Source organism: Schistocerca serialis, chromosome 5, assembly GCF_023864345.2.
Source record: "Schistocerca serialis cubense isolate TAMUIC-IGC-003099 chromosome 5, iqSchSeri2.2, whole genome shotgun sequence".
NCBI lineage: Eukaryota > Metazoa > Arthropoda > Insecta > Orthoptera > Acrididae > Schistocerca > Schistocerca serialis.
Window position 1 is genome coordinate 306,045,100 of NC_064642.1, and position 20,567 is coordinate 306,065,666.

A 20,567-nucleotide genomic window follows, 5' to 3' on the forward strand; every position below is an offset into this window, starting at 1 on the left:
TGTGTGTGTGTGTGTGTGTGTGTGTGTGTGTGTGTGAAGAGTTTATTAATGTAAATGACCAACATATTGAGTGACTATTTGCTGCTCCGCACTGATGTCTTATAATCTCTATCAGCCCACAGTCTGAAGATTAAGTTTTTTAATAAATGAAAAGCACCAGTCTGCTTTTGTTCTACAATATTGTAGAACAAAAGCAAACTGGTGCTTTTCATTTATTATTATAATGTTGTTCTACCAAGAACCGACGGAAGATTCTGTTAATATTAAGTTTTTTATTTGTATTTCATTATTCTATTTACATTACTAAACCCCTTGCAAAAAGTTACTGCTAGTTGTTACAGACACAATTATAGAAACTCTTGTTAACAGCAGCTGTTGTTCCTAGGAAGTTTATTCTCACAAATATACAATAAACCCAGTGCTAGAGATGCAAGGGGCTGCTAACTTCAACACTTGACTAACTTCAACTTTCTTTCATGATTATTGCTATTACTCTTATAATTAAGACAACACATTCATATTATTTCACAGCTTGAACATTAACATTGGTTTTGAGTTTACAGCTAAAAATAAATCAAGCATTGGATGGAAAGCATATTGATGACGTGGTGTTCATATGACAAAATATGCTAAGCCATGTCTTCCCAGAATGACACATCACATTTACTACTGCCAAGTTTGCTTGCCACTAGTAAGCAATAGGATCTGATATAACCATTGGCAAATCAATGCTATCTTGAAAGAACTTGTGCACATTAAACTGTTTCTTGCCGTCATTCTTGATTCTGAAACTACAGGGCATAATGGCTCCAGCAGACACTCTATGCAAGATGGTAGTAGCTCGTCATGCACCAAAATTTCAAATGAATTGATAATGAAACTATCAGACAGAGGTCTAAACTCTGCACCTATGCCAACAGTACTACCTGTATCAGGTTTCATAAGGACAGTAGGGCAAGTGGCCACAGCTCTTACACCAAATCTAACAGAGGAACTTCATCACAATATATGCCATATACTGACCAGTACTCAGTCATTTAAAGTCAACAGTTCCACAGTTAAAAGCACAATACTTCGTAAGTTGCAAGAAAACTACAGCTCTGTCATCTTTCCTGCAACAACAGGTTTATGACGAGAAGGTTCTTCAAGTCAACAAGAAGATGGCTGTGTTTCAACACCTCAGGTTTCTCAGAGAATACCATCATAAGCAGTCTAGCATGGGCATCAAATAACCAAAACTCATAAGGAAAAATCCTCACTCAACCCAATAGTGAACAACAAGTGAGCCTCAACTTACCCACTCATCAAGTTCCTCAGAAGAACACTGAGCCCATACATAAGCAAGTGCTGCCATCACATATCGATCCCTTTGGGCCTTATCCCTTGGACCACAGACTGCATAACAGATAATTACATTATGTTCAGCTTTTATGTAGTTTTCTTGGGCACCAAGGTCCACCTAAAGTACACATCAGTACTTGCTTGTGAAATGTTTGACTCTACAGTGATGGATATGTTCAGGTATCTGGTAATATTAACTTACTTTCAGTAAAGATGGCAGTATTTTGAACAAACCTAAGGGAAAATTGTGGACTACCTGCTTTATCCAGTGGTAGCAAATATCATCAAGGAAGAAACCTAGCAGCTATCCACATACAAGCCTACTGGTTTCTTACACTAAATGACCAGGTTCCAACAATATCCAAATTCTCACTATCCCAACATTAGATTCATTGTGCCTCTAGAAAAGGATGAGAGTTACCATTGCAATACATTTGGTGAAGCAGAGTCAGATGGCACACTTGGCCACAGCAGATACTGCATACTGCAAGCTCAGCCACACTGACCCTGACCTCATCAAGAGCCTCAAACTCAGATACGCAGAGTATGCAGTTAATCAGATGATTAATTTTGCCTGCAAATTACAACATCTACAGGTCTTTCTCAAGAAAAGGTATTTTGATAATCAGACTGAAAGTTGAGATTGTCTTATGCAAGTCCTGAATTTACAGCATTTGAGATCGATGTGGTATGCCATACACTGGCTAAACAATTAAGACAATTTAGGTCCAATGCTTGCAACATAACCACTCCACTTATCTGTTGCAACCAAGTGACTCAGTTGTCACTGACTATTGCCTAGAGATTAAGCACACCATGGATTATAGTGTAATAAAAATTCTGGCATAGATCCTTTGGTTTTGAGAGTGTGTTACCAGAGAGGCAGTTGGGATCAGACTGGCAGAAAATCTTACCAACAGAGATGCTGGTTACAAATTCAGAAAGATGTGAAATCCTGCCTTAACCGTTAAACTCACTGAAAGAGTAGGATCAACACTACGTGACCCGAGAACCACAGGAAACAGAGCTGAACAATTTGCCTTGCTATGAGTATCCGACGACATCATGTGGGCCAGACACCATTCTAAAAAGTGTGAAATATACCATGCATGTGTCACTAATCTATCCCTACAACCATAATACATTTCATTTTTGCATCTGCATGTCCATTTGCCTCTCTCTTTCCCAAGACTGGATGAAAACCTATACTATCTACCCTGATTGGCAAGCCTCAATTGGAATCTGAGCGCACCTGGGAACAGGTAGAGTACTGAACATCAGCTACAGAAAATGAGGCACACCATGTGTCACCACAACTAGGAGCACTTGATGATAATGACAAGTTATGTAATCACCGAAATACTGTGCCAATAAGAACCTAGAAACCGGCAACATACACAAGGAAACATTACATACCAGCAGCATTTATGAAGCTTAAAGGTCTTTCAGAAATAACGAATGACACTGAAAGATAAGGTAATTTGCAAACAAGTCAAATGAGGGTTGTCAATAGAATGAACAACAGATATTGATAGTGAGGCTGTAGAAAAAGTGAGAGATGCAACAATGTTAACAAGATCGGCTGAAATATGGGAAGTAGAAGAGAAAAGAACAGTCACTACTAACAACTTCATTGGTGTTTTTACATACATGTCTGGAGGGAAAAGAAATACTTTTCATTCTCAGTTTACTCTTAGAACCTTAAGAATATTCCATTCAAGTGTCTTCAGAATAATTATCATAGTGATGCAAAAAGAGACAGCCAGAGATATAGCTAAAATGGAATGACCACTGAAAACAGCAGTAAATAAAGTGAGTACATAACGTGTACGGTCCCAAATAACGTTCGTCAACGAACCAAGGCTGTAAGGTATTTTCCCACTGCAACTAAAGGTAAGACTCAGATCTTCCATCACAACGATCACCTACACAATCAGAGGATGACTCAGCACTGTGTCTGTTATCTACATTGTTATTACAGGAGGCGATGAGATAGTGGATGAGGCAGTCATTTGCCAAATTTCAGCTGGCAAATGTTGTGTCAAGAAGGAAGTATAATGAAATTAATCACCCCTAGTGGTCCTCGTACTTGTGTAGTGCAACACCACCTCAAACCTTGAAAACGGCCTCAATTTGGCAACAAAAAGAGACTACTAGTTTTCTCATTGAAGTTATACCCAGCTAAAGCCACACACTGATGATTATAATTTTACCAAACTGGTGTGATGCTGATTGGCAGGTTATCCTGCTGTCTCAAACACTCCTATATTTTCTTTATGATTAAGGTCGTGCGAGTTAGCAAGCCAGTCAAAGTGAGAGTGTAAGTCAAACCAGAAAGGTACTTTTGCAACCCTGTGATCAGGTCTGTTGCCATCTTGGAAGACAGGAGTGTCCACAGCACACTAATCATAAAGATGAAAGAGAAACAACATTCGGCCTTGTTGAAGTCAACTTCCTAGTTCATTTTCACAGTAACATGTATCAGTGAGCCCAAAGACTCGCAAAACTTTACAGTACCAACACTGACCAGAGCTACACGCTCTACACACTGTCAGTTGAATGCCTTGTTGGGCCATCAGTGTACTTGACGACTTGCATCAATTGAGCAGAAGCACAGTTCTGACTAATTGGATCACACCACACACCTCCAGTCAGCCCCTACCCAGTTTCTGAGCATTTTGGCCCACTGATGAAATGCAGATTTATGCACTACAGTGAGCAATAGCAACTTGTGAGATAACATACCCCAAATGTCCATTACACACTGTTTCATTCACAATGATTGCTTATTAACTGGATCAGATGGCTTTTATGCCGAATGTTATTGATAGGGCATGAAATCTGTCTCATGTGTTTGTCTGTTAGGATCTTTTTACAATCAGTGTTCTTATGCCATATTACCTGGCTGTAAGTATTTCACCATTCCTTGTAGACATATTGGACTGTTCATGTTGGTACATCACCAATTTGTGCAGCACCATTTACAGTTTGTTCATGTGCATTTCCAAACACAATATTCCTTTTTGTCGCTCTGACCCATCTTCTGTTTTGCCACATTACAGTGCTGGTTCCATACAATGGACTGGTACATACACATTTCACTGCCATGATGCATATCAGCTGTGGAGGGCAATATGGCTGCCCGATACCAATCCTATACCACCTACAACACTCCAAACTGACCACTGTGCTCTTTGACCGGGGTGATTAATATACTGTCTAGCAAGCTTAAATGCACAGAACCTGCTTGGGTAAGTGCTTTATCTGGTGATATCATTTCATTTTTAATCAGAAAATCTCTATTATGGAAAGCGCATAAAGAGCAGGAGAACTCGTCTAGAAAATATGTTTTGAAACCAACAAAACACATAGTTCCCAATAAATAAATAAATAGCAGCAGCTCGATGGTTACGGTAACAAGCCGTTTATTACTTTATGAGACCATAAAGGCTTTGTTTTTCCTCCCTGAGGAAGGAACTAATGGTACTAGTAACTTGTAATAGCAGAATAGTCTTGAAGCTTAATCCTGGAAGGACAATGATGAATATGGGATCAATGATAATCCTACATGAGCAAAGTTCATAAGATGGGAAACACTATGTACACAATATACCTGGGTCAATATCATTAGCAGTCACTGACTGTGCTCCAGCCTTGGCAGCTGCTATCGCACATGCTCCACTGCCACTGCCCACATCAAGAACATGAAATCCGCATACAGTCTTAGGGTTGTCCAGCAGATACCTTCAGTAAGAATATTCACATATATTTCACCAAAAGTTTCTGCATTCAATTCGCTGCTGAGCATTATTATTCTAAGCAAATAAAATGCAATGAAATATTGTATAAACAAAAACTTTAACAGACAACATGCATCACAGATGATGAACTCAACAAGAACACGCAATTTGCACTGTGTATGTATCAACATCATTTTTTAGGGTAATTTGTAGATGAAAACTAGGCATACAACTTGGGTTTAGTAAGGATTCATAAGTGGCGGAAAAATATTTATACCCCTTACATGAAAAACGGCTCTTATTTCTAAGCAGATTTCCATGTGATATACAGTATCTTTTTGAGTGGCATTAAAATTTTTCATAATTTCTGTACGCTCTCTTGTCATTCCAAAAAGCCTGCAGTCATTCATATCAGAATAGAGTAGAGTTGTACCATGCAGCACTCCCAGCCCATGCACTTAGCCAGTCGACCAGTCTCATTTTACTCAGCTTGAAATATGCTCACTATTTTTATTTACTTAAATTTGGCATATTTCGTGACAGTACCTTTTCCGTGAAATGTTTACAAGGCGATATTTGTCTTGGCTTCAGTTGTCTAGTGGATGTATGATTCCACAATGCAGTTTTGTCGGCTGCAGAAATTACCTGGTTCAATGCGTTTGCCTCATTTTTGGTGCTTCAAATACCATTTCTTCGAATGTGGTTTCTTCTTAAAGTTTATATAAAAAAAAGTAGTAACATAATTCATTTTTTCTGTTCACTTCCAAATTATTATGACGGCGACCTGCACATCGTTCTATCGTCAACACACACCAAGAGTTCACTGCGAACTGACTACAGTCAAAGATGACTCCAGCGTCAAAGACATTTTACACAACACACAAGCTTCCACTTGTAATCAGTCTCTTTGATATTCTTCGTCACATCTACTAATAGTAATCAATATGCTGTCACTCTCAAAAATATAAGTAAATTAACATAAAATAAGGCAAATTACAATTAAAAAAATATTCTGACAAAAATATAAGAAAACATTTTCAATTTGGTATCGACAAATCCGGTAGAAAATAACACATCTCCCAGATCCATTACAAGCTGCCTTCCAGCCTGCAGTCCTGTAATGCCTCATCCCATTGCAGTCCATGCAATGTGTTCCAGATAACCAATGCTGGCACCCCGTGCTCTAACTCGGGGACACGCAGCACAGTGACATTAAAACAGGATAATTTGGGGTTGACATAAAGCTGCCACTGTCACCCCTGTTGCTCTATAATAATTTTAATGTAAATTGAGTTTTATTTCACTTCAATAAATCAAAATTAATGTGAAAAACAGTGTAAGTGAACCAAACATACCCAACACAATGTGCAATAAATGAGAAGTCTATCACAAGTACAAACTACCAAAACGGAAACTCAATGTGCAAAAAGAGTTTCAGCATACTTTTTCACTCATCTGCCCCCGATAAAGTTAAGAGCCCTATAAATGCACCAACTGAACAATTTCATGTGCAACCTCCCCACATGCCGACCAACTTTACTCAGCAGTTATAGTACTGCCCTGTTCCTATCAGTGATTGAAAATTGTTTATGGTAAGTTCGCTGAGGTTATGTTTAATGAAATGCTGCTTGGTTTTACACAAAAACAAAAACTGGTATTTGCCTTGGATATTTTAGAGGTAACAAGGACAAAATAAGCTGAGGGAAAGTTGTGGGCAAAGAAGTGACTAAGGCAAAAACAGAAATTCCACTCATGTACTGTTACTGAGATGGGAGCTGATGATTTTCATTATTATTTTAGAATGGGTGAAACATCCTTTTGGGAGCTGCTGAACATCGTCAAACAATTCTTAATAAGAAAGCATACAGTCATGACAGAGGCTGTGAGCTACAAGTGGGGGCTATCATAGCTACATCATGGTTTTTAGCCACTAACAGAAGTTGCAAGAGCCTCAAATTCAGAGCAGTAGTACCCTCCTAATTATTATCTAAGATGATCTCTGAAACATGCAATGTGATTCACAGTTGCCCAAGGAAACACGTCAGGTAAAGCAAAACAAATAAAACAAAAGATGTTCATGTAAACTTCATTAATTTATTTACATTTGTAGCATAACAGATGTCCCCTGCAAGTTTAAGAAACTCATTTCAAATTGGAAGAAGGAAGAACACAAATGGATTTTTTAACACTTCTGAATTGCTGAATCATCATTTATTAGTCTCATAACATACATAATCTAAATCATTTGATTCAGGTACAAGAAACACATCAAAGTTGTGGTAAAATTTCACAGATTTCTAACAATGAATAAAGTATATTTTATGAATGAATGTCCTCTGCTTGTCTAAATGTCAATTTTTAGGTTTTACTTCTAATATGCATTGGAAATGAAATCAATGATTTAATCTGTTCGTATTTCAGTAGCTCTATTTGAAATAATACTTAAAAACCGAAATACAAAAGGTCAATGGACTTTTATCCATAAAATATCTCCCTTTTATTCTCTGTGTGTCACATGAAACCATTATGGATTCATTAAAAAATGAACCAAGTGCTTCATTTCCTGCATCTCTATTTCTATACATGTCCCACCAACATCTGAAGTCTAAATTTCTTCAGAATCTCTCCTATCAATGTTTTGTACACTTCATATTCTGTCACGTGTATTAGAACTGCATTTTATGTTGCTTGCAGCAGCAGAAGACGAACTTTTGTCATGCATTTAGCATGACAGTGCTCCACATGTCCAATTTGTCAGTCTGTTGGTGCATGTGTAGGGGTCCTATGATGTATATAAAAAGATGAGCATCAACATTCTTTGGATGTAGAGTGACCATCCTGCATTTACAATAAAACCAGCAGAATTAAAATTCCTTTCAGAAGTCAAGCTGTGTGTTTTTACAAACTATATTTTTCTGGAGATCTGAAGAGTCAGCAAATTCTGCCTTTTCGTTTCCAATAATAATCCAAATTTTCTTCCATTTTGCAGTTTTGATTTAAATATCCTTCCTACCCATCTTGCAGTAGGACATTCATCAAAATATGTACACAATGCAAAGTACTTTACTTTCGGTGATGGTGCAGTGTTTGTAACACTCTTTATTGTATCCTTTTGAAAACCAGCGCAAATGTTGGTCCTATTAAGAATTTGAAAGTCTGTTGGAAACCAAGCAAACATTCTATTTTTGAAGTTATCTGAAACATTTCAGTGAATTTCAGGGGTCTGCCGAGGTCACTCAAGGTTTAGAACGGTTGGTCTGAGAGCATTCTCAAATATTCAGCTAGTTTTTTTGTGAGGGGACATCAAGTCTAAGCCTTTGATGCCTGTACATGTTTCTATAACTAATCGTGGTACTGACCAGTAGATGATAATTCCCTGGAACTGACCACTGGGGGCTATTAATATAACAATAAATGGATTGTACTTCTTACCTCTGCTACGATATCAAGCCTTTATCGACAAATATCATTTTTGGATGATAAAATGATGACCAGAGAAATGCTGATAGCTTATGGTACAAGCTAGAAACAATTAACTTCTCCTCCAAGAGTGGTGTCAACATTGCCTGCACCATGGCACATGCTGCCAAGTCACTGCCGTTCAGCAGGACAGTGCAGCATAGTTGTACCTGCAGTGTCATAGCAAAACCATCTGCCATAACCTCGTGAAACAGCAGCTACACACTGACACTGCTACAATTACGTTCTGCCATGGACATCACTAAGGCCAATGACAATGGAACAAAATGCCGATTGGCCCCACTGTTCCGCAAATTCAACTTTACCGCAGAAGAGTGGGTCACATAAAAATGGCAACGGTTTCAACACTTTGCAGCCCACAACATTTCGGGTCATCTTAAAAATCATATTTTTTCTTGAATTGGTGTAGACATCTCATGCATTTGAATCAAGCTTTTTTCCCCACACTCAGCCTGAATTAGTTTCTTTCCTGGAGGTCATTTTGACTTTACATAAGCATTTAAACTCCCAGTTTTGGTTGCCACTGCATGGTACAAGTTCTTCTGAATGAAGCAACAACCTACCCAGTCCTATAAGTAGTGGCTCTTGGAGTTAGGAGGCAAGACCTGCACCTGCAAATCTGCATGTACCTGTAGTCAGTCATATGCTGACACCATGTTGTGGTACCCTATAGTTCAAAATGTTATCACCAATTCCAGACTTAGGGCAGAGGTCCTCAAACAGTCAGACTCCACACTTGAGAGTGTCACTCATATAATCAGGGCACAGAAGCCGTTTGACATCACACTGCTGGAAATGTTGCCGCCTGTGGTAGTTGCTCTCAACACATGTCAGTCACTTGTCCTACTGGGCACCATAAACAGTCTACTGTATGCCTGCGGCAGAAACATAATAGTGGCAAATTACAATCCTGCCCTTAAGTGGTACATCTCTCATGATGGAGACACTTGTCACTTTCACTGAACCAAATATTTGTTTTGCAAACAGATTGGTCATATCCACAATGTTTGTTCAAAAAGATTATGAGGCCAATCTATTAACACAACCAACCACTGTTCTGAAGCAATGGACACCCATCAGGTCTACATCTACATGGATACACATTTAAGTGCCTGGCAGGGGGTTAATCAAACCAGCTTCACATTTCTCTATTATTCCAATCCTGTATAGCACGCAGAAAAAACGAACACCTATATCTTTCCATATGAGCTCTGATTTCCCTTATTTTATCATGGTGATCGTTTCTCCCTGTATAGGTCAATGTCAACAAAATATTTTCACATTCAGAGGAGAAAGTTCAGGGGTGGAATTTCGTGAGAAGACTGCGCCACAGCGAAAAACACCTTTGTTTTAAAGATGTCCACCCCAAATTCTGTATCAATTCAGTGACACTCTCTCCCCTATTTCACGATAATACAAAATGTGCTGCCCTTCATTGAACTTTTTTGACGTACTCCATCAATCCTATCTGGTAAGGATCCCACACTCCGTAGCAGTATTCTAAAAGAGGACGGACAAGTGGAGTGTAGGCAGTCTCCTAAGTAGATCTGTAATGTTTTCTTACAAGGGAACCTCCCCATCGCACCTCCCTCAGACTTAGTTACAAGTTGGCACATTGGATAGGCCTTGAAAAACTGAACACAGATCAATCGAGAAAACAGGAAGAAGTTGTGTGGAACTATGAAAAAAATAAGCAAAATATACAAACTGAGTAGTCCACGCACAAGATAGGCAACATCAAAGATAGTGTGAGCTCTGGAGCGCCGCGGTCCCGTGGTTAGCTTGAGCAGCTGCGGAACGAGAGGTCCTTGGTTCAAGTCTTCCCTTGAGTGAAAAGTTTAATTCTTTATTTTCAGACAATTATTATCTGTCCGTCCATCCGATGCAAGGTAACTGCGCCGTAGTATGGGGACGCTACACCTAAACAAACATCGGAACACACGACGTCAGTCGACTACAGCGCACGGGAGAGAGAGTATTCCTGCTAATGAGGTTCCCTGGCTGGCAGTTGACTGTTCGCTACTTTGGATGAGAGTGCGTTAAATACGTGAGATGTATTCTGTGAGCAATATGAATCCAGCAAATATACCTCGCGACTTCAATAACAAGGTCAATGAATATTGGAGAGGCACGTCCTTTCGTCTACTAATCGTACGGTTTTGCGGTGCGGTCGCAAAACACAGACACTAAACTTATTACAGTGAACAGTGACGTCAATGAATAAATGGACAGATAACAACTTCGCGAAAATAAAGAAAGTAAACTTTTCACTCAAGGGAAGACTTGAACCAAGGACTTCCCGTTCCGCAGCTGCTCACGCTATCCACGGGACCACGGCGCTCCTGAGTTCACACTATCCTTGATGTTGCCTGTCTAGCGCGTGGACTACTCAGTTTGTATATTTTGCTTATTTTTTTTCATAGTTCCACACAACTTCTTCCTGTTTTCTTGATTGATCTGTGTTCAGTTTTTCAAGGCCTATGCACTGTGCCAACTTATAATGAAATCTGAGGGGGTGCGATGGGGAGGTTCCCTTGTTAGCATCCTGCCAATAAATCACCGTCTTTTGTTAGCCTTCCCCACAACATTTTCTGTGTGTTCCGTCTCATTTAAGTTGTTCGTAATTGTAATTCCTTGGTATTTAGTTGAATTTACAGCCTTTAGATTTGACTGATTTATTATATAACTGAGGTTTTAACACATTCCTTTTAACACTCATGTGGATGACCTCACATTTTTCGTCATTTAGGGTCAATTGCCAATTTTCGCATCATACAGATATCTTTTCTAAATTGTTTTGCAATTTTTTTTTTAATCTTCTGATGACTTTAGTAATCGATAAATGACAGCATCATGTGCAAACAACCTACGGCAGCTGCTCAGACTCTTCCAAATTGTTCATATAGAAAAGGAACAGCAAGGGCCTATAACACTACGTTGGGGACTGCCAGAAATCATTTCTGTTTTACTCGACAACTTTCTGTCAGTTACTACGATCTGTGACCTCTCTGACAGGAAACCAAAATCCAGTCACATAACTGAGACAATATTCCATAAGCATGCAGTTTCACTACAAGCTGCTTGTATGGTACAGTGTCAAGAGCCTTTCAGAAATACAGAATCGGGGAAATCCCTTGCCAATAGCACTCAACACTTCGTGCAAGTAAAGAGCTAGTTGTGTTTCACAAGAATGATGTTTTCTAAATCCATGATGACTGTGTGTCAATTGATGTTTCTCTGATGTAACTCATAATATTCAAACACAATACATGTTCCAAAATCTGCTGCATATCCATGTTAATGATACGGGCCAGTAATTTAGTGGATTACTCCTACCATCTTTCTTGAATATTGATGTAACCTGTGCAACTTTCCAGTCTTTGAGTACGAAACTTTCATCAAGCGAATGGTTGTATATGATTGTTAAGTACGGAGCTATTGCATCAGCATACTTTGAAAGGACTCTAATTGGTATACAGTCTGGACCAGAAGATGCTTTTATTAAGTGATTTAAGTTGCCTCACTACTCCAAGGATATTTACTTCAACATTACTCACGTTGGCAGCTGTTCTTGATTCGAATTCTGGAATATGTACTTCATCTTCTTTTGTGGAGGCATTTTGGATGGTTGTGTTTAGTAACTCTGCTTTGGCAGCATTGTCGCACAGAGAAGGCATTGACTGTGTCTTGCCGCTAGCATACTTTAATACAGCCAGAATCTCTCTAGATTTTCTGTCAGGTTTCGAGACAAAATTTCATTGTGGAAACTATTATAAGCATCTCGCATTGAAGTCCTTGCTAAATTTTGAGCTTCTGTAAAAAATCACCAATCTTGGGGATTTTGTGTCTGTTTAAATTTGGCATGTTTGTTTCGCTGTTTCTGCAACAGTGTTCTGAACCGTTTTGTGTACCAAGGTGGATCAGCTCTGTCATTTGTTAATTTATTTGGTATAAATCTCTCAATTGCTGCCGATACTATTTCTCTGAATTCAAGCCACATCTGGTCTACATTTATATTGTTTATTTGGAAGGAGTGGAGATTTTCTTTCAGAAAGGTGTCAGAGTGAATTTTTATCTGCTTTTTTGAATAGGTGTGTGTGTGTGTGTGTGTGTGTGTGTATATATATATATTATTATTATTATTATTATTATTTTTTTTTTTTTTGAGGATTTGGGGGTCACAATATTCAATCTCGCTACAGCAACACTGTGTTCACTAATCCCCTTATCTGTTCTGATGCACGTTATTAGCTTGGGACTATTTGTTGCTAAGAGGTCATGTGTGTTTCCACAACCGTTTACTATCCACGTGGGCTCATGAACTAACTGTTTGAAATAATTTTCAGAGAATTCATTTAGCACAATTTTGGATGGTGTTGTATGTGTACCTCCGGATTTAAACATGTATTTTCGCCAACATATCGAGGGTAAATCAAAGTCACCACCAACTATAATCATACATGTTTGAAATCAAACTCAAGTTTTCTTTGAACATTTCAGCAATTGTATCATCTGAATTGGGAGGTTGGTAAAATGATCGAATTATTATTTTATTCCGGTTGCCAACAATGACCTCTGCCCATACTAACTCACAGGAACTATCTACTTCAATTTCCCGACGAGTAAACTACTTCTAACAGCAGCAAACATGCAACGTCAACTGTGTTTAGCCTTTCCTTTTGGAACACCATTATGTTATTCACAAAAATTTTGGCTGAACTTATCTCCGGCTTTAGCCAGATTTCAGTGCCTGTAACTATTTGAGCATCAGTGCCTTCTATTAGTGCTTAGAGTTCTGGTACTTTTCCAACACAGCTACAACAATTTAACACTGTTATACCAATGGTTCCTGTATCTATGTCCTTCCTGTATTTGAGCTACATCCTTTGTGACTGAAGTCCTTTTTGTGTTTCCTCGACACCCTCTAATCTAAAAAACTGCCCACTCCACACCACACAGCCCCTGCTACCCATGTAGCCGCCTCCTACATATAGTGGACTCTCGACCTATTTAGCGGAACAAAAAACCCAACTACCCTTTGACACAAGTTGAGGACTCTGCAGCCTGCATAGTCACAGAACCATCTGAGCCTCTGATTCAGACCGTTCACTCGGCTCCGTACCAGAGCTCCGCAATCGATCCTGTCGACTATGCTGCAAATGGTCAGCTCTGCTTTTATCTCGCAAGCAAGACTGGCAGCCTTTGCCACTTCTGTTAGCCACTGGAAACCAGAGAGAATCTCTTCTGATCCAAAGTGACACGCATCATTGGTACCAACTTGAGCCACCACTTGCAGTTGGCTGCACCCTGTACTCTTGGTGGCATCCAGGAGGACCCGTTCCATGTCTGGAATGACTTTACCCAGTATGCACACGGAGTGCACATTGGCTTTCTTCCCCTTCTTGGCAGCCATGTCATAGTGTGGCTAATGTTGGAGCTCCCATGTCGATGCTGCCACACTATGGAATCATTCGGTTTCTGATGAGCCTTTACCATTTCAAACCTGCTACAGCATTTCCATTCTGAACAAAGCAAACTGCCAGTCACCCTCAATGTCCCTCTGTGTTTGTGTCAAATTCCACCTGGATACTGGGGCTTCCGAACATTGATTAATAGGTGCACATTCGAAAAACTCCAATCTTCATGGCTCAAAGCTCCAACAAAGCACCTCACTACATAAAATGAGGATCACATTGCCATCCTTGTCATATCTTCTACAGTCACAGCACTTCCAGTCACGGTGCTTCACTTTTATGACAGCCTTAAGATTTTTGGGCTCAATACCCTTGAGATCTTTGGGCTCCAAATCTCTGATAATGTGTCAATGATCAATTCCCACATCCCCCATGACAGCAATGTGAAGCTGTGTGACAAATAGCTGCAGGCTTTTGAGAACACTCTGGGGTGGAAAATTCCACCCACATTACATTAAAAGAAATCACACAGCCGCAATTTGTCAAACCACGCGGTGTCCCCCAAGCAATATGGGAGGAGGTTGTGGCAGAGTCGAGACAGATGAAAGAACTTAGGTTTAGTCTCTGTCAGTCAACAGGCATCACCCCTCGTCTTCACTAGACAACCCAAAGGGTTGGTTGGTTGATTCAGGCAAGGGGACAAAACAACAAGGTCATTGGTCCCATTGGATTAGGGAAGGATGGGTAAGGAAGTCGTCCGTGCCCTTTCAAAGGAACCATCCCAGCTTTTGCCTGAAGCGATTTGGAAAAGCACAGAAAACCTAAATGAGGGTGGCCAGATATGGGTTTGAACTGTCATCCTCCTGAATGTGAGTCCAGTGTGCTACCCACTGCGGCACCTCGCTCTGTAAACCCAGTGAGCAACTCTGCTTTTGCACAGATTGTAAGTCCACAGTCAATGCACAATCTGTCATGGATTTGTACCCACTTCCCTGCTCCAAACTGTTAATGTATGAATTACAAGGGACTGGGAAAGGGCTAAGCGCCAATGAGAAAACAACATTACAGACAGGATTTGTTTCACTTATGAAGCAAATAATGTCACATAGCAGAAGGGATTAGAAATCATATGTTTCTGAACTTTAGCAAAACCTTCAGAGGTATGGTGGATAGTGAGTGAAACCCTATGAAACCGAACAACTGAATGTCATTTGCTCACACCTGCCTACTGTTTTCACACAAGAGAATGCAACTGATCTTCGTTCATTAAGTGTTAACTAGGCTTAAAATATCCATGCAAGAGACCACATTCCCAAAATTTAAAGACTGAATGAAATGCAGAACAGTCTCTTGAACATGATAGAATTTTGTAATGACATGGAAACTGAAATATTGAAAGTCCAACATAGCTTAAAACCAAAGAGTTCTATTAGCAAATACTTTATCGAAGACTTCTTTATGTGAAGCTTACACTGAATCATTTTGTGTTCAGCACTGCAGCAGCAAGTCACGCAAAGGCATACAACACTTTGATAGAGTCAGTTTAGTGGCTTTACTTTCAGCAGGTCGTACGCAGAAAGATGTTGCCGACGAGTTACATGTCACTCAGAGTGGTGTGTCTAAGGTGTGCAGTAAGTAAGGAGAGACAGGAAATGTGAATGACAGACCTCACAGTGGTCATCCTCATATGGCATCACCAATGCCAGATTCTTTCCTCCAACTGTAAGCTCGCATGTGCCCAACATGAACTGCCAGAAACACTGGAAATGATTTCTCCCGGGCAACAGAGATTATCATCTCAGACCAAATAGTGTGTAGAAGATTGCATTGGGGTGGTCTTCATACCAGAAGATCAATGAGAAGTTTTGCCCTGAACCAATGGAACCGATGCAATCAAAGGACCTGGGCTCTTGCACATCGACATTGGACCATTGCAGAATGGAGTAATGTCATGTTTGCTGACATGACCAGGATTGGTTTGCGACTGAACACTACACTTTAGGGTTTGGAGAAGCAATAGATGACACCAGGAACGCTAACACGTTCAGGAAGTCCATCCATTTGCAGGTGGAAGTGTAATTTCCTGGGTGGCAACACTGATGGATGGCAGACCCCTCTAATTCCCATCTACGGCAATTTGACTCATCCCCGATACCTCCAAAAGGTCCTACAAACAATGTAAGACCCTACAGACTTGAAGTAGGTGACAACTTCATATTGGTCAATGATAATACCAGACCTCAAAATACTCTAGCAGTGTCTCGGTATCTTCAAAGATGGAACACCAACCAAATGCATACGCCAGCACAGTGCCCAGATATGAATGCAATTGAAACTTTTTGACAGATTAAAACCGTGTGCCGGACTGAGACTTGAACTCAAGACCTTTGCCTTTCACGGGCACATTCTCTTCTGACTGAGCTACCCAAGCACAACTCATAATCCATCCTCACAGCTTCAGTTCTACCAGTACCTCATCTCCTATCTCAAACTTCACAGACAAGGTACTGGTAGAACTGAAGCTGTGAGGATAGGTCGTGAGCCATGCTTGGGTAGCTCAGACAGTAGAGCACCTGCCTGCAAAAGGCAATGATCCCGAGTTCAAGTCTCGGTCTGGCACACAGTTTTAATCTGTCAGGAAGTTTCACATCAGTGCACACTCCGCTGCAGAGTGAAAATTTCATTCTGTGAATACAACTGTGTGTGCATGGGACCTGTTGAAGGTGGCCATTGCAAAGCATCTGAGTCCATCTGACAATTTTCAAGATCACACTGAAGCAGCCATAGAGGAGTGGGACCTCAGAGGAGTGGACCTCAGAGTGGGACCTCATATCCCGAGGTAAAGTTGATTGTCTCATCGAGAGCATGCCTTTCAGAGTACAAGAACTCATCTGTGTGTGGGGATGACAGTCTCAATACTAAAAACTGATAATCATCATGATGAGATAAAGATTTTCTGCTTTCTTTTAACAAGATGTACACTTAGGAGATAGCCTGCTTTGTTTTGTAACGATTTTTTGTAGCTAAACTAAATCATCCTTATTTTGAGAAGGAATTATGCTTATTTGTTAACAAGGTATTGTACAAACCTCAACAGGTGAGCTATAAGAAGTCATTTTAGTAAATTCTGTCATATTCCAAACTTTTGTTGAGGTGAATATATTTTCATTTTCTGAGAGACAATTATTGTTACCGGTATAGTCTGACTGCTGGATATGGCCCCCGGAAAGTTGCACAGCAGACCCCAGTTTGATGCCTATTTTGAAGAGAAGTCATTCATGAACATGTAATGGATCTGGGAGATGTGTTATTTTCTACCGGATTTGTCGATACCAAATTGTAAATGTTTTCTTATATTTTTGTCAGAATATTTTTTTAATTTTAATTTGCCTTATTTTATGTTAATTTATTTATATTTTTGAGAGTGACAGCATATTGATTACTATTAGTAGATGTGACGAAGAACATCAAAGAGACTGATTACAAGTGGAAGCTCGTGTGTTGTGTAAAATGTCTTTGATGCTGGAGTCGGCTTTGACTGTAGTCAGTCGGCAGTGAACTCTTGGTGTGTGTTGACGGTAGAACAATGTGCAGGTCGCCGTCATAATAATTTGGAAGTGAACAGGAAAAATGAATTATGTTACTACTTTTTTTATATAAACTTTAAGAAGAAACCACATTCGAAGAAATGGTATTTGAAGCACCAAAAATGAGGCAAACGCATTGAACCAGGTCATTTCTGCAGCCGACAAAACTGCATTGTGGAATCATACTTCCACTATACAACTGAAGCCAAGACAAATATCGCCTTGCAAACATTTCACGGAAAAGGTACTGTCACGAAATATGCCAAATTTAAGTAAATAAAAATAGTGAGCATATTTCAAATGGGGACTGTAGCCGGGATATTGTGTTCACGTGATCTTCAACAGTGCTACGAAGAAGAAAATTTTTGTGTGTTCATACCAGTTTTTCAGAATGTGTGTTACAGTATTTGTGTTCATGGGGAAGTAAAAGATTTGGAGAAGAAATGTTTCGGCAAAAAATATAATTTTTGACAGAAGAAAAAATTTCAAGAATTTTGGTCAACAATCACATGGATGGAAAACGTGGATTTGCAACAGTAGAAGAGTGCTCCAGATAAGTCACGAAACCCTCGCATTTTGTTAAAACAATATTTTTATCTTGTTTTGTATTGTTGTGTATAATTTTTTTTTTTACAATTACTTATGAGATTTTCTAGAGTATCGTGCCTAAAGTAGAAAATAGTAATTTAATAGACTTCGGAAGTCAGGGCAGGTCAAATGAAACAGAAAGAACCGATCAATTTGATTTAAAAAGTTTTCTTGTAAATTTCACGAAAGAAATTAAACAATCAGTTGACGGCAATAAGACTTACTGGGATGAAAAAATTGATAACATTTTGTTGCAAGTCCAAGCAGTCAATACCCAAGTGGGTGATCTTTCGAACAGAGTTGGCAGCGTTGAGGAAAAAATTGAATCTGTGGAAGCAAAAGTAAATGAAATCGATGCTAAATTGAGTGATGAAATTAATACTGTAAAAAATGAGTTACTGACAGATAGCGAAAGAAATTTAATTGATTTTCATGAAATAAATGTAAGTTTGCAGTTTCTGAGTTAAAATTTTTGGGTCATGTTGTCACAGACAAGGGAATATTGGCAGATCCAGAAAAAATTAAAGCAATTTCAGAAATTCCTATTCCTAAGACTAAAAAACAATTAAAGTCGTTCTTTGGGTTATGTGGTTATTACCGAAAACATATAAGTGATCAGAGTCTGAATGCACCATGTTTAAGTCAGTTACTTAAGAAAAACACTGTTTGGGTTTGGGATAAAAGTTGTCAGGAAGAGTTTGATAAAATTAAGCAAGAGTTGAGGAAGCAACACTTACTACACAGACCTGATTTTAATTTACCATTTTGTTTGAACACTGATTGCAGTAGTTATGGGCTTGGAGCAGAGTTATTTCAAGAAAGAGTAGAGAATGGAGTTAAGATACATTGTACCATAGCATTTGCAAGCAGAATGTTGCTCAAGGAAAAAAAAAAAAAAATATTGGACAGTCATAGAGAAGGAACTTTTGGCAATTCATTGGGCTTTTACAAAATTTAGAATTTACCTTATTGGACGTAAAACCATAGTATTTTCGGATCACAAAGCTTTGAGTTACTTACAAGAGTGCAAATTATACCACAGTAGATTGACCAGATGGGCAATATTTCTGCAACAGTTTGACTTTGAAATCAAGCACATAAAAGGTTCTGAGAATGTAGTAGCTCATTCACTTTCAAGGTTACCAATTGGGGGAGAAAAGGAGATTTTTGAACAAGATGAGGAAAAGCAATTTAAAATTAGATACCTGAAAGGGGTGGAAAATGAGAAAACAATTAGAACTATCTGTAATAAAATTAGGAAAAATCAAAATTTAGATCAAAGTTGGAAATTAATCAAAGAATGTTTAGGCAAGAAGGGGTATGAGAAACTTGATAAATTTTACAAATTACATAAGGGGGTTTTATTTCGGAGAACAGATGTAGATTCTGATAATTGGAAACTGTGTTGGCCAGAAGCAGATGCTGAAAAGCTGATTATTTACATACATGAAAGTTTTGGTCATTGTGGGGTACAGAAGTGCATTCAAAAGATACAAGAAAACGTTTATTTTTACAATGTTGGAAAGAAGGTAAGAAAAGAATTGGCAACCTGTGACAAATGTCAGAGAGTTAAAGTGAGCAATCAAAGACGTGGTGGAGAGATGCAAAACATTATTCCAGAAAAACCTTTAGATCTTATCGCTGTGGACTTACATGGAATGTTACCAAAGAGGAAAGGTGGTCATTGTTACATATTTGTTATGGTAGATGTATTTTCAAAATTAATTAAACTATATCCAGTGAAGAAAGCTACTAGCCATGAAATTATAATAAAAATTGAAAGAGATTATTTCGCACAGGTGGGTAAACCAAAAGCTATATTATCAGATAATGGTTCACAGTTCACCTCTAAAATTTGGAAAAAGTTTATTGAAAGATCAAAATTGAAGCATATACTTATATCTGTTTATTCTCCATCCAGCAATTCTGCAGAAAGATATATGAGGAAAATTGGATGACTTTGCAGAACCTATTGTAGCCATGAACATCCAACCTGGTTTGAGCACATTCGAAATTTTGAAGATATTATGAATAGCCTACAACATAGTTCCACAGGATTTTCACCATATGAGATAACGTTTAACATCAGACCTCCAAATCTTATATCAGAACTTATTGAATTTCTTAAATGTACACCTTTAACCATGCAAGAGAGAGAAGATATTGTCAGGGAAACTATGAGAAAACAAGGGGAAAAGAGGAATAAAAGACATAACAATAGGGTAAAATTAACCACTTTCAAATTGGGGATCTTGTTCTGGTCAAATCTCATGAAAAATCAAAAATGTTAACTTCAGAAAATTAAGAAATTCTTTGATATCTATATTGGGCCTTTTGAAATCATAGAAAATCCACACCCTAATGCTTATCGTTTGGTATACCCTAAGTCAAAGAAATTATTTGGTCTCAGGAATGTT

At 38.9% G+C, this 20,567-nt stretch overlaps 1 protein-coding gene across 4 annotated transcripts in view; it reads right to left on the bottom strand.

The window, feature by feature from the left end:
* LOC126481416 (electron transfer flavoprotein beta subunit lysine methyltransferase-like) overlaps positions 1-20,567 on the bottom strand; it is a 57,299-nt gene that overhangs the window by 11,545 nt on the left and 25,187 nt on the right. For all 4 annotated transcript variants that reach the window (XM_050105156.1, XM_050105158.1, XM_050105155.1 and 1 more), the window contains one exon: positions 4,955-5,085. In XM_050105156.1, the coding sequence (XP_049961113.1) occupies positions 4,955-5,085 (131 nt within the window). The remainder of the gene's footprint in view (positions 1-4,954; positions 5,086-20,567) is intronic.